Source organism: Haliotis cracherodii, unplaced genomic scaffold, assembly GCF_022045235.1.
Source record: "Haliotis cracherodii isolate W230 unplaced genomic scaffold, xgHalCrac1.p SCAF_24, whole genome shotgun sequence".
In the NCBI taxonomy this organism is placed as follows: Eukaryota; Metazoa; Mollusca; class Gastropoda; order Lepetellida; family Haliotidae; genus Haliotis; species Haliotis cracherodii.
This window is the reverse complement of record NW_027266280.1, coordinates 4,823,062-4,838,615: the sequence shown is the minus strand read 5'-3', so window position 1 is coordinate 4,838,615 and position 15,554 is coordinate 4,823,062. Positions and strand designations below refer to the sequence as shown.

At 40.5% G+C, this 15,554-nt stretch overlaps 2 protein-coding genes across 2 annotated transcripts; both read left to right on the top strand.

The window, feature by feature from the left end:
- The first annotated feature begins 1,394 nt into the window (after positions 1-1,394).
- LOC139472179 (POU domain, class 6, transcription factor 2-like) lies at positions 1,395-3,534 on the top strand. Its single transcript, XM_071254554.1, has 2 exons — positions 1,395-1,437; positions 2,871-3,534. The coding sequence occupies exons 1-2, from the start codon at positions 1,395-1,397 to the stop codon at positions 3,503-3,505; spliced, it is 678 nt and encodes a 225-aa protein (XP_071110655.1). The 3' UTR covers positions 3,506-3,534.
- Positions 3,535-13,721: 10,187 nt separating this feature from the next.
- LOC139472249 (uncharacterized) lies at positions 13,722-14,963 on the top strand. The gene has a single exon (XM_071254638.1). The coding sequence runs from the start codon at positions 13,722-13,724 to the stop codon at positions 14,961-14,963; it is 1,242 nt and encodes a 413-aa protein (XP_071110739.1).
- Positions 14,964-15,554: the final 591 nt, after the last annotated feature.

The window sequence follows — 15,554 nt, the reverse complement described above, 5'->3', positions numbered from 1 at the left end:
AACAGAACGTCAATCAGTACCGCCGTTTTGTCTCTTGCGCATTGCAAAATCGCCATGACACATAGTCGATAAAAATATGAAGTACTTAAACAAGAAACTTCATCGTGGACTAAATGTCAACAGTCTCACGCACACAACAATACTGTGGGGAAAAGTAAATCTTTCTGACCAGTTTTCTTTTTCAAATTGGCGGTCTGATACTGAAATAGTTACGTGCATGTGACATGGGTACATAATAAAATAATTGCCGTCATTCGCTTGAAGTTCAAACATGGCAGAACAAGGCCGAGAAGCTGATCACAACATGTCCTGCACGTATACATCTCATCACCTGGTTGTTGTCACTCCAGCATGATAACGGTATAAGTATCTACATCGAAACGTCGCTATATGCAATAAACCAGAAGTTTTGCGTGTTTAACATATAAAACACGTGAGGAAATACACAAGGAGAGACATCCGTCACACACCTGCAGTGGGTTCAGTATTTCTTGGATGTTACGTAAATATCTTTTTAACAAACACGTGATATTTCGTAAAACATAAACATTATTAACCCCCATGTTCTCCGGCATAAATCTTGCGAGACAGGAAAGTAGTGGATACATACGCAAAAAGTGGATTAATTATAGCCACAGAGGATACTGGTCTAAGACAGGGTTGTGACGTTACTCCGGAGCTTTTAGGCCTCGGGTGATAAATTGTTTACCAACATCAATCTGACAGAATGTGGTGAGCGTAGGCGAGACGATGTCTTGTCGTGAGGTCAAGTATGGTACAGTAAGCTGTGATTCACCTTCACGTACATCCACAATTCATAAATTGTGCCAGTGACGTGTTTTGTGCAGGTTTTCACGTCAATGTTTTCTGGATATGTTTGTATAAAAGGGGGTACGGGCTATTGTATCTTCAGTCAACTCAAATTTGCCATCGTATTTCGGCACTATTGCTACAGACTCGCGTGTAAGTATAACTTTTTCTACTTCCCATAATACGTGTCCATGATGCTAATATGAGTTTATAAGTAGTATGGCCTGAGAATGGTTATGTTGAGAAGCGTAGACTACAGTTCCAGAATATTCATTTTCTTTTAATAAGAAAGTGTATGTAGGACGAAGGAATCATTCGGTAGGACATTTGTTCAGGAAATATGGCAATTGTGAAAGTATAAACACAGATGATTTCGTTCTGTGATAGAATCGTATGTATCTGTCTCTAAATTCTAAATACAATACATCTGAGTACAAAATAAAACTCATCCTCAACCTCAGAGCTTCTTGCTGCTATTTCCAACTATTTCATAAAGGAATTATGAATTTCCTTTATGGTGATTCATTTATTTGTTCACTTATTTCTTTTTTTTCAGAAACATGAATACTCTTCAAATCCTCGTAATGGTTATGGCTGCATGCTGTGGCGGTCATGCAAGAAATATCCGTAAGTGTTACGAAGTTGACTAATAAAAATAATTGAAATCAACATAATCAGGATGAAGATGACGAATCAATGTATGAATTAATATAATATCGTAAACAAAACATTATTCCAGTCACATGATATAATAAAAAATCTGGAAATAACATCTATTTACAAATTGATATCAGCGTCCCCTGTACATCGGTGATGTGTACATGTTGTATATTTCACCGAGCGTGCTACATTATAATTTATTGTAACATATTTGTATGTTACTTGAATACGGTGTTCACACTGAAGTTCCTGATGTCCCTGGTGTTCACACTGATCTTCAATTGTTTTCACTACTATTTTGCCTTCGCGCCAAGTAGAATCCGTTTCGGTAGATAATCGAGACTGATTATTCTCCGACGTTTACATTCAATATTTTCTAAAAGACACGTTCTAGTTTCCTATTTTCTATTTTCCTATTTTTTATTTGCAGGTTTCAGACGTTTTGTTAACCAGTCACCAGCAGGTACAGTTTATTTACTTTTTCAAGAATACAAATGTATATTCTGTCAAAAATATTCATTCATAAAATCGAATGGGTATATACCCTTTGGTCCAGCTGGTCCTTGCTAAAATGTGGTATAACGCCGCGTTCAAGATAACTGCACTTATATATAGCGACTTGAATGCACGTGTATGTGTATGTAAGTGGGGCCGTTTGCACTAGTCGGAAATTGCCATGCCGCAGTTTAACATAGACACCTAACTGTGACACAGTATACTGACTCCGAGCCTACCATTCCTTCTTAATGCCGAGCGCCAGACAGGGAAACAACAAGTATCACTATTCAACGTATTTTTGGTATGACGCGCCTGGGGATCGAACCCAAAACCTTTCCCTATCCTGGAAGACGCTCAATCAATTACACCACGTGGGCAGTCGCTTATAATAAGCATGTTGTGTGTGTATGTTCGTTTGGTGTTTAACACCATACTGAGTAATATTCGAACTAAATGACGACGGTCTGTAAATAATCGAGTCTGGACCAGACAATCAAGTGATTCTGCATCAATCCCATCAACTGGGATACGATGACATGCATCAACCAAGTCAGCGAGCCTGACCACCGGATCCCGTTAGTCGCCTCTTACGACAGGCATAGTAGCCTCTTAAGGCAACCATGGTTTGCTGAAGACCTATTCTAACCTGGATTTTCACGGGTCATCATGTTGTGATTTCTTTGTCACACCACCATACGACCTAACAGAAGGACAAGAACCAAACGTTATTAGGATCAACCGAGGGCTGGAACGATGCAATAATGTCACAATACTAAGATAAAATATTATATAATTACTGTTACTGTGGAACCTAGAAGAACAAGAAATGTTTATGGTATGTAGTTTTATGTCGTTGTGAAAGTCCTTGCCGAGTTATAATGAGAGGTATAACACTGTTTCAGATTTATTTCCACCTGGTGCCAATCACCTGAATATTCGGTCGCTCATGGCTCTTATGAACAATCCAGTGATGCTGCAAGGTTTTGGTCAGGGTAACACTCAACAACAAAAGCAACAACAACGACAACAACAACAACAAGGAACGGCTAACATTCCACAAGCCAAATCAACCACTCCAGCACCCAAAGGTCAAGGTCAACATCAACAATATCCTCTTCCTAACCCGCCAGGGATCCAGACGCAACCTCAAACCCCGCCTATGACCCAACAAACACAGAATCAGGGATCTGGTCAAGGTCAAGGTCAGGGTCAACCTCAAACCCAAAATGCAGGTCAAGGACGGACACAACAGGCTCCCGTCCCTGCTCCTTCTACCAATACTCAGAGCACTGTCAATCCAATGCAGCAGTTTATGAGGTATTCAAGCATGTTCACCGACCCAATGTTTCTGCGATACTTTCAACAATTCATGAGGAGGATAGACATGATTAAGCACAAGTACACGAAAGGGGAGTTTGTTCCCCCAAAAGGCCTTTTCCCCGGGGGATATGTGATAAATGCTGATGGTAGTGATGCGGAAGTAAGGGACATATACGGAAGATTGCACTCAATTGATGGTGGCGTTTTCCAAACATAACGTCAGTGAAGAAACTTAAACTTTGTGATACATTTGTGATCCGACCTTTTGTTGCTTGCTGGCCAGGCACATTACAGAGGAAACAATTACATTATATATGCACTGTAATACATTCCATGTAGATATAAATGTTTCATGGTCATTTGAATCCCGCCTCATCTTTGTTAATCAGTAAAATACAACATTTTTATATGATGTTCTCTTTTTTAATAAATACAAACTCTTTGAAACTCGTTCGTGTTGTTACTCTGTTGATTGTTAAAATAACAATGTTCCATCACATTTTTGAAGATTGTTTTGCCAATATGTCAATATTCATTTAACGCAAATTATTTCATGTAGTTGTCTAATTTGCCGGAAAGTGTGGGCCAACGCCTTTAGGCACGCATGATACTATAATTAAATTCGATGTGATATCATTTGTACATTTATCTTTTAGCTGTCAGTTTTCACACATGTCAATGTTTCTTCTGAGTAACGAGGACTAGACTCATCAAATCAGGCATGGCACCATTCTATTTGAAGAAAAGCGACAAAACACTTTGTAGGAAATTACAGGAAATCTCTGCCACAGGGTCCATTGTACAATTCGACTATATCATGAGCATATGTTTATAAATCACTATCAAATAGTGATGATGCCAGACGTTGTAACAAATGGGGTCTAAAAGTTAACATGGATAAAACTGATATCTTAGTTTTTCGTAATGGTGGTAAGTTAAGGAACTACGAGAAATGGAAACTGGGGCGTATGCCTGTCAAGGTTCCTACATATTACAGTTATTTGGGTATTATATTTTCAAACAGGCTGTGTTGGTCGAAAACAGTTCAGACATTAGTTTTGAAAGCAAGTAAAGCTTTAATTCCTATAAAACAGCTTAGTTATAAACTTCGAAATATCGCTCCCAAAGTGTTGTTTAAAATGTTCGACTCTCAGATTAAACCTATTATTTTATATGGTTCAGAGATTGGGGGGTTGTTCATAAATGGTTGTTTCTCGAACGTTTCCAAGCAAAGTTTTGTAAATTTGTTTTGGGTATCGGTTCCAAATCTACAAATGTTGCAGTGCTCGGAGAGTGTGGTCGATATGGTATTTATAGTGATTCTTACACAAGATGTTTAAGATACTGGTTTAAGCTTCTTAATATGTCTCAAGAGAGATTTGGAAAACGTGTTTACGATATGTTAGTTAAGTTTGATGCCTTTGGTAGGAATACATGGGTTTCGGTTATTAAGAATATGTTATATTCTCATGGCTTCAGACATGTGTGGGAATTTCAAGGTGCTGGTGATCCTGAATATTTTATAAGTGAGTTTATACTGAGGGTTAAGGACTGTCATGCACAAACATGGTATTCTGAATTGTCTGGATGCTCGAAATTAGAACTGTATTCATTATTTAAGACATCATTATCACTCGAACCGTATCTATTAAATGTATTATCAAAAGAAAAGCGACGTATGCTTACCCTTTTACGTATTGGAGAACTGGGAAATATGCATAACACAGGAAGGAGGGATGGCATCGATAAGACACTCCGGTTTTGTCCATTGTGCAAGTTAAGGGCAGTTGAAAATGAAATTCATTTCATTCTTGTTTGCCCTATTTATGAAGATATTCGCTCAAAATATTTCCCATATTTAGACTTCATTACTGGTAATAATCGTAAAGACACACTGGTTAGAATGTTAAACTCTTCTGATGTAAACCGCCTTGAGAACTTAGCCAGTTATGTTAAAAATGCTATCTGTCTTCGTTCTTCTTACCTGTAAATATTATTTCATGCAGCACTTGATGTGAAACTAATTTGTATATATATGTACGTGGGCCTGAGGCCTTATTACCGAATTAAACTGATTGATTGACACAAAACAGGTATCTTATTCCTTTGGATACCTCAAAACACAAAAACATTACCTATAACATTCATCTCTCTATTGCCAACCGATTAAGGGTCATATTACATTCGGCCAACCAAATGAAATACTACTTTCGAGACTAAAAAGTACATGCGAAAATTTGCTTCGTTTTCTAAAAGCGCGACAACGCATTTCACCAAAATGTCGCATTGTCGCGCTTTAAAACATTACTACATGTTTTTATATTTGAACAAAGCGCGACACGCGACAATGCTACTTTTTATCAATATGTCGCGTTGTCGCATAAGTACTGGATATTATAATATTTTATAAATGTTCGACAATGGGACATTTCATCAAAAGCCTGCCGAGCTTTTATTGGTCACTGCTTATTGACCTGATGAAGAAGAAACCATATACTCCGAAATGTTGTGTTCCTCATCCATTTATTCTCTTCCTTGTGTGTATCACTTCAAAATGCCTTTCAAAGACCTCACTGCTTATTTTGTGGTTTAATTAACATGATCTATGGTTATAGAAGAAAGCGCTAAGTCACATCAATTACAAAGGTGCATACATAGGTCCTATGGTTATAGAAGAAATCGGTCAGTCATATCAATTACAAAGGTGCATACATAGGTCCTATGGTTATAGAAGAAATCGGTCAGTCACATCAATTACAAAGGTGCATACATAGGTCCTATGGTTATAGAAGAAATCGGTCAGTCACATCAATTACAAAGGTGCATACATAGGTCCTATGGTTATAGAAGAAATCGGTCAGTCAGATCAATTACAAAGGTGCATACATAGGTCCTATGGTTATAGAAGAAATCGGTCAGTCATATCAATTACAATGGTGCATACATGGGTCCTATTGTTATAGAAGAAATCGGTCAGTCACATCAATTACAATGGTGCATACATAGGTCCTATGGTTATAGAAGAAATCGGTCAGTCACATCAATTACAAATGTACATACATAGGTCCTATGGTTATAGAAGAAAGCGCTCAGTCACATCAATTACAATGGTGCATACATAGGTCCTATGGTTATAGAAGAAATCGGTCAGTCACATCAATTACAAATGTACATACATAGGTCCTATGGTTATAGAAGAAAGCGCTCAGTCACATCAATTACAATGGTGCATACATAGGTCCTATGGTTATAGAAGAAATCGGTCAGTCACATCAATTACAATGGTGCATACATAGGTCCTATGGTTACAGAAGAAATCGGTCAGTCACATCAATTACAATGGTGCATACATAGGTCCTATGGTTATAGAAGAAATCGGTCAGTCACATCAATTACAAAGGTGCATACATAGGTCCTATGGTTATAGAAGAAATCGGTCAGTCACATCAATTACAATGGTGCATACATAGGTCCTATGGTTATAGAAGAAATCGGTCAGTCACATCAATTACAATGGTGCATACATAGGTCCTATGGTTATAGAAGAAATCGGTCAGTCACATCAATTACAATGGTGCATACATAGGTCCTATGGTTATATAGAAATAGGTCAGTCACATCAATTACAATGGTGCATACATAGGTCCTATGGTTATAGAAGAAATAGGTCAGGCACATCAATTACAATGTTGCATACATAGGTCCTATGGTTATAGAAGAAATCGGCCAGTCACATCAATTACAATGTTGCATACATAGGTCCTATGGTTATAGAAGAAATCGCTAAGTCACATCAATTACAACGGTGCATGCATAGGTCCTATGGTTATAGAAGAAATCAGTCAGTCACATCAATTACAAAGGTGCATACATAAGTCCTATGGTTATAGAAGAAATCGGTCAGTCACATCAATTACAAAGGTGCATACATGGACCTGTGAAGGAGCAAATTCTGTGAGTTAAAGTGTCGTAGGTTATCTGATGTCTGAACTTCCATTAACTATACATGATTCGAATATGGACATCGAAAAAACATTTTTCTGAAAATAGTCCCTTATTTACCAAGCTCTCTAAGCGTCGTTTCGCCGAAAGGTGTGAGTGAGTGAGTATGATTTTACGCCGCTATTAGCAATATTCCAGCAATATCACGGCGGGGGACACCAGAAATGGGCTTCACACATTGTACCCATGTCGGGAATCGAACCCGGGTCTTCGGCGTGACGAGCGAACACTTTAACCACTAGGCTACCCGACCGCCCCTCGCCAAAAGGGATTTCATGAGTGAGTGAGTATTGCTTAACGCTAATATGAATGCATTTCAGTTATGTCACTGCGTTTCAGATCGATGTCGGAGGAAAGCCGGAAGTGATGTAGGTCCAAAACATTATCAGGCCAAACCGGGAATTCCAACACACGATCATGGGGTTCTCGCACGCCTAGGGGACGCCACTCTGCACAGCGAATTCATCGATTTGAGCCAGTGAGCGTATTATTACCCGGTCGTTCTCATCCCCACGGGGAATATTCAACCCGAGCTGCCTGTTATGTGATTTATACCCTGTATTAGGAATATACATTGTATTTAGCGAGCCTTGGATACAGGATATTTACCATCCACAAACACACAAGCGTGATAACCTCTTTATCATATAAAGTCGTTCTTCAATTCTGTGCTCGAAAATCGCTTTCCATCCCTCACAAATATTAAATAAACATTGAATTTTCCTGGAATGTGAGCATATTTATGCTCACAAGGTATATATATCGTCAGAGGGGAAGTGATGTGTCAGTCGGACAGTGACAGTAGCCAATATATATCCAACAGAAACCTGTTTCTTATACAGTGTCGAAACAACATATATGCACACAACAATTGCCTACACAAATTGTTTCACTTTCTTTTCGCGGCAAGCCATCAGTCTGTCCGATAGAGTAACTGCCCTTTATCAAAGGGAAGCTACTCTAACCCTAGTCTATGTAACGTCAGGGCCACAGTCAGACATTGTTGACAGTCGGCTTGTCCAAGTGCAGTCAGATGTACACACAGCGATTACACGAAACATGGTAACAATTCGAACATATTTCGGCCAAATCCAACTGTTCTAATTTGTGGAAAAGGTTCCAAGCCGCAGAGGTCTACAAGCGCAGATGTAGAAAGTGATCCTGCTTGGCTAGTGCCCTCGCTAAATTGTTTCGCAATTTATATCTCGGAACACTCTTTAAAATGCTGTCGCTATGTCACAGTTAGACACTGGTTTTCAGTATGTTGGACCAATGTTTTCATAATGATAGCAATTATCCCAGTATTTTCTTCAGATTCCCGATGGTTAATTCCGACTCGATCGTGGAATGACAAGGGCTACGCCATGATCGTTTATGAACACTGAAAGTAGTGTAAGACCCCTTAACCGTACACGTTGAAAATAATCCGATGAAAATGTCATGTCACAACGTTTAATAGCAGACGACACACAGACAAGAGTGCGCGCAGCAATCTGATTGGCCAATTCCGGCAAGCGTGGTTTGGAGCGAGCATAATAGAGTTGCCTCCCTTAGAACGTAAATCTCAAATACGCACCTTTTACATCTTACATCCTTCCCGCCAAAATAAATGTCGACCCGACATTTCACATCATACATGTGAACACTACTTTTAACAACAGTATATTAACCAATAATGAAAACCATCCATACTTGTTTATAAACCCACTATAAACCCACTGTGTAATATGGGGTGGGGTTGCATAAGCAGTAAGCAGTAAAATTTAGGGTACTTTTTCATTAAGCAGTAATTTTTCTTGCTTTTCAATAAAATCGTCGCGAAAATTTTGTTTCACAAAAATGCTAAATGACTTTTTCTACAAATATTATGATATTATCACCAGGTTATTTTACCTACATTTTTCTACACAATTCATCAATACTTTGATATTCCTACACAAGTGCATTTCATAAATAACTTTCATTTCAGGATGTACTATTTCAGGGTGAACTTACAATATTTAGTTTATTACATAAGGTATAATTTAACTTGCATTGTCGAAGTCGAATTTGACAGGCATATGCAGAACAGCTGAGAACTGACATAGATAAACAAGTCCTTAGGGGGGCCTTGTCAAGGTTGTATATCATATTGCAAAACATCACTTCCTGTATTGTAAGCATGTAAAGACTGTGGAAAAAATTAAAAAGCTTTTTTTATTTTTGTTTTTTCATTTCAGATCAGAAAATGAAAATTATTTGCTTGTAGTGAAGATGATTACCTATCACCAAATTTAATTAATTAACATATTTTTTGCTACAGTGAAATTAACATACGGGGCCTAGGCCTACAAGATCACACAATATCTATGGGGAAAAACGTGTAGGACCAGACTGATATAATAACGAAAACGGACACAAACATTCACTTACCGTTCAACTCGTTCGATGTAGGATTGCTGTCAAAGTGTTGCAACTCAAGCTGCCACTGTGGACTGTGTAACTACAACAAAAGTTCTCTTTGTGTCCCTATTGTACCGTAGAATTTGTAATCCAAATTCATTTCATCCGGATATGATCGCACATTTCCTGCAATCCAGTGAAGGATTGTACGTGTTTCTTAAACTTATCAAAGAGTGTGCCTCGGAATCAAAAAGAAGCCTAGCCGTGCACTGTCCGAGCTTTTCACCGTCTTTGAAAAGCTCAAGACACAGTTGATTATTTTCAAATTCACCTCCATTGCTGTCAATCTGTCATCCTTCAACCGCGGGAAAAGCTGTCAAGTTGAATCTAAGTTTGGAATTTCGATGGGAAACGATTCCTAAATCGGCCATGGTGGGACATGGGACTTTTAATTCTGCTTTCGTTTCATCCTGACAATTCATATGTTTAATACCGGGTAAAATCTCGAATCGCTAAACATTCTAGACTGGTCCCCTGCGTCAGTTGCGCAGCCTGCTTTCTGTGGCGAAGCATTTGGGTCTTAAAGACAGACTGTTTTTGACCATTTTAATCATTTTACGATAAGCAGTAAATTATTTATTTACGTTAAGCAGTTATCCTGTGGTATTTTACGTTAAGCATTTACGATAAAAAAAGATGAATTTTACGTTTACGATAGTGTTTGAAGGGTGTTTTACGTTAAGAATTAAAACCCATCAGGACCCTCATGGGTTTGGTAGCATGCTGGTCCCATCATATTTAGAGTTGCTCTGGGGTCTGTACATGGAAGGGTTCCCGATGGTGTCGTATTTTAACAATGCTGGTGGAAGTCTGCGACGTCTCCTTCGTCACTGATGAGTTTCATTACTCTCATCATCTGCAAAGTCAGTGTCTGATGAAGTCTGAGTAACAACATGTTGAGGGTGTACCTGACAACTGTCAGTCTCGGGTTTAGTGTTGGCGTCACTTGCACTATCATCTTCAGCACTTCACCCTGTTGCTGTTCCCTCACTGTTGTCTCTATCATCCATAGACTCTCCTGAGTCACTCTCATCAGAGACTTGAGATTCTTTACTGTCACTGGTACTTCCTGCACGATTTTCCTGTACATCTTTGCCACATTCAATAATCATTTCTGAGGAGTTAGTGTCACTTTCACTTATAGGCACTTTGGGAGGTTCTGTCTTGGCTTAGAGTCTGGTCTCACAATCTCGAGTCTAGGACCTTTCAACTTGGTTTGCTGCGTCTCCTGGATCTCTACTGGTAACCCATCACAAGGCAACAACATATTCCTGTGTAGCACTCTGGAGCGTCCATTACCATCTTCTGGTCGAACTTCATACACAGGTCCATTCTCTGTTGCTCGTATCACCACAACATGGATCTTTGGTGTCCAATATGATCTGAGCTTACCAGGTCCTCCTCTTTCTGACATATTTCTTCCGAGTACTCGGTCCCCTGAAAGAAGAGTTGTGCGCCTAACTTTCTTGTCATTCTGGTGCTTGCCTTGACGAGAACTCTTTGATGCCTGTGTGTGAGCTTGTTCATATGCCTGTGTCATACAAAGTTTTCTTTGTTCTACATACCTGCTAGGTGTGGCACCTGATATGTCATGGCCCAGATCAGATCAACTAGCAGTCGTGGTGCGATCCTTCAAGCACCTGCATTCCTTGGTTACGTATCGTTCAATGTCTTTCTGCATATGCAGCCAGTAGAACCATTCCTGTACCAAAGCGATGACTCTCTCTGATCCAAGATAACCCATCTCATTCCGAAGTTCCTGCCACACCAGTGGTCGATACTCACGAGGCAATACTATCTGAATCCGTTACTCAGTTCAATCTTTATTGAAGAACAACTTCTTCCATTCTCTGAATAAACCAGTAGTCTCCCCATCCTTAGATTCTTGTTTCGGCTTTGGTGGTCGTTTGTTCCTTTTGACATACTTCCAAACTTTCTGGATAGTCGGGTCAACCAACTGTTTCTCCTAAATATCTTGTTGGCTGAAACAGTGGAAAGTTGGTTTGACCTCGTTTTCTGGTAGGACATTAATATCGTCAGTTATTGAAGAAACTCAGATCATGTCCCCTTCATTCCGTGCATCATCAACTTGTATTGACATGTTAATGGCATCTTGTGAAATCTGGAGGCACGGGTGGCCCAGTCGTCTAAGGCGCCGCGATTCGCTGTGCAGAGTTGCGTCCATTGGGCATGCCAGAAACCTATGATTGTGGGTTGGAATCCCAGTTTCTAGGTTTGTCAGCACCATACCCGTTCCCAAACATGGCTGACATTATTGGAGAAACTACTGCAGAAAGGGTTCACTGTGAGTGATGACCATCCCTGTCAGGCTCATTTATTGCCCATCGTGATCAGTATGCCTGGAGTTATGCAATCACTTGAAGATGTGACAGACGTGTATATGAAATGTATTTTTAGAGGTGTTATCATACAGTGTAGGGATATTTGTCTGGATTGCAGCTGATTTTGTAGGCATCTTGAGCCGAGTGAGTACGTGTTAATTATGTGGCTGTCAGAAATATTCGAGTAACAAAATAATCACAATGTGTTGTAGATAATTGAGTATTGCGTTGGCTGACAAGTGACAATCGACGATTTACGTCAGCGACACACAATCAGTCGGGAATATTCCAGCAATATCACGGCGGGGACACCAGAAATGGGCTTCACACAATGTACCCATGTCGGAAATCGAACCCGGGTCTTCAGCGCGATGAGCGAACGCTTTAACCACCAGGCTACCCGACTGCCCCTTGTCGACCTGTGAAGCTTATTAATAGAGTTCCTGCTAGGTGACATCGTTTGCATATTTGTCGAATTGTAATACCAAGTTTATCGGATTGTTTTACAGCAAAGTTAACACTATTCATTTGATAATAATCAGGTATGTGTTATTCATTTGATGTTACTTAACATATCCCAGTGCTTTGTATATATAACTATTTACCTTTGTGAATAAAATCAAACCGTTTCAAGGATCCACATAGTGTCGATAAAAATCTCAGTTTGAATCGGAGTTACCGGCTTGAAAACTGTTTCTTGTCTTAAATATCTCGAATCAGTGAGATTGTGGCGCGTGAAACAAATGAATGAATGCCGTGAATGAACTCAGTGAGAAAAACAATAGTCCAGCTGTCCATGCAAATTGATCTTTGTTAAAATGACCAATCAGCTTCGGAATCACTAATTGCACACTGTTACATCCAAAAGATATATTACACTGCATATTTTAACCTACATTGAGAACGCAAGCTCCCTGGGTCAGTAGGGGGAATGCTATAGATTGGAGAGCAAAAACAAGTGTGTTTTCAAACATAGGGAAAACCCGAATAGCAAACTAGCTACTTAGTGAGTGAGTGAGTGAGTGAGTTGGGTTTAACGCCGCTTTTAACAGTATTCCAGTTACTTCAAGGCGTGTCAGCTTAATGTGGGAGGAAAGCCCGAAGTGATGCAGGTCTCAGACGTTTACCACTTCGGAGAAACCCACGAGCACGGGTATGGTGCTGACATTCCTTGAAACATAATCGGAGCGAATCGGGATTCGAACCCACAATCATAGGTTTCTGGCGTGCCCAAGGGACACAACTCTGCACAGCGAATCGCGGCGCCTTAGACGACTGGGCCACCCGTGCCCCCTTGCCCTCAATGAACCTACACACGAGAACCAAAGTGAGGCTACAGTCGTAATGGATTCCATGTCTTCTTGTTCATCTTCAGTCATGCATTTATATTAACACCAGATAAAGTGAACTACATCTTTTGTGTTTCGTTAATTGATTGGAAACTAAATTACCGCCTTGACAAGCCCATGGGCATAATCAATACACATGATGACGCAATTAGAAGACCGTGTTTCAGTCGCTATTACCAGATGTAATGAGGCTCCGCGAGCTGCGGAGGGATGGTAGTGGTTCGACACAACCTGGCGCATTTTAAAATCTGTCTGTTACTAGACTGACCACATTGTGAGTTCTAGAAAGTGTTGCAGAATGTATCTTACAACGTCGACGTTCGTTGTTGGATTTCTTCTGACTGAAGTTTCCAAAACTATGGGACAGATGTGCACGGATTTACACAGCATATACACCCTGAAGAAGGGTGTGAGACTGTCAAAGGTTCAAATCTACTCTGTTAAAAGCGATGAACTGGTGACCTGTGCCCAACACTGTCTTCTGAAAACAGGCTGTGAATCCATCAACTATAATATAGCAACGGGTTTGTGTGAACTCAACAGACATTCCTTCATGAGTACAGCTCCCACCAACATACAGACCGCTCCTTCCTCCTTCGTTCAGTCGGACATCCAGACCTGGCCCACTAGCATGGCAGGTTCTTGTGCTAATCACACCTGTAACGTTAATTCTCGCTGCGTTGCATCGTCGGATCCAGTGTGTGAAGTGTCTGGTTGTTTAACTTCTGACATCCCCGATATACCCTACACAACCCTGAATACAACAGTGTCTTACTTTGAAAGTCCGGTGGGAACAGTTCTGAAGTACACTTGTGATAAAGATTTCTTCTTACCTGAGACGAGGGCAGAATGTGGCGCGATGGGTAATTGGACATTTGCCAACTGTCGGCTGGCCGAGCCATCATCATGTGTCGCTGTGAAGCAGTGCAACCCGGATAGTGGTGACGGAGAGTACTGGATGAGACTGCCGAACTTCGACTTCAATAGGACCCGTATCTATTGCCATGACATGGGAAGCCAGAGTCCAAGAGAATATCTCACACTAAAATTTCAAAATCATGGTTCTTTCCCCTCAAGGACAAACTTATTTTGTAGCGGAGAAGGTGGGGTACATCCCAACTGCCTTGCGCGCGTAGGAGAGGTTTGGTACCACAAGATTAGAGTAGATCTGCTTACAATGGAAATTGTTCGAGATGACACAACTTTTGCTCGTGTTTCTGGAAACCCTCCAAAGTATGGAGATGCGTTTGATTGTTACACCGAGCACCAAAGTGGAGTTGCACGTCATTGTGGTCTTAAAGGCGAGTTCACAATCAATCTACGCGAAACAGGATGGATTGTCTCCCCAGATCAGCAATGGAGAGAAACAGGATGGATGCCAGCCATGGACGCCCCTGACAGGAGCGATGATGGGGCTGTAATTCGCCTCCGATGTGGCGGATACCTAGGAGGATGTTCCACGGACGGGTCGTTGCTCCTCGTCCCAAACATGGCTGACATTATTGGAGAAACTACTGCAGAAAGGGTTCACTGTGAGTGATGACCACCCGTGTCAGGCTCATTTATTGCCCATCGTGATCAGTATGCCAGGAGTTGAAGATGTGACAGACGTGTATTTGAAATGTATTTTTAGATGTGTTATCATACAGTGTAGGGATATTTGTCTGGATTGCAGCTGATTTTGTAGGCATCTTGAGCCGAGTGAGTACGTGTTAATTATGTGGCTGTCAGAAATATTCGAGTAACAAAATAATCACAATGTGTTGTAGATAATTGAGTATTGCGTTGGCGAACACGTGACAAGTGACAGTCGACGATTTACGTAGTTGACACACAACCACCCATTTCACATATGTACATTGCAACACTTCCTCATTAATCAGTTCTCACAATACGTCGCTTTTAGCCATATTCCAGTAATATCACGGCGGGGACACCAGAAATGGGCTTCACACAGTGCCCCCATGTCGGGAATCGAACCCGGGTCTTCGGTGTGACGAGCGAACGCTTTAAGCACCAGGCTAACCGACCGCCCCTCTCACAATAAGCAAAGGATACTGGTTACCTTCTCCACACGTTCTACCTCCCCATTGAGCTTATATGTATACTTCAGTCAATGTTCAGTAACCAG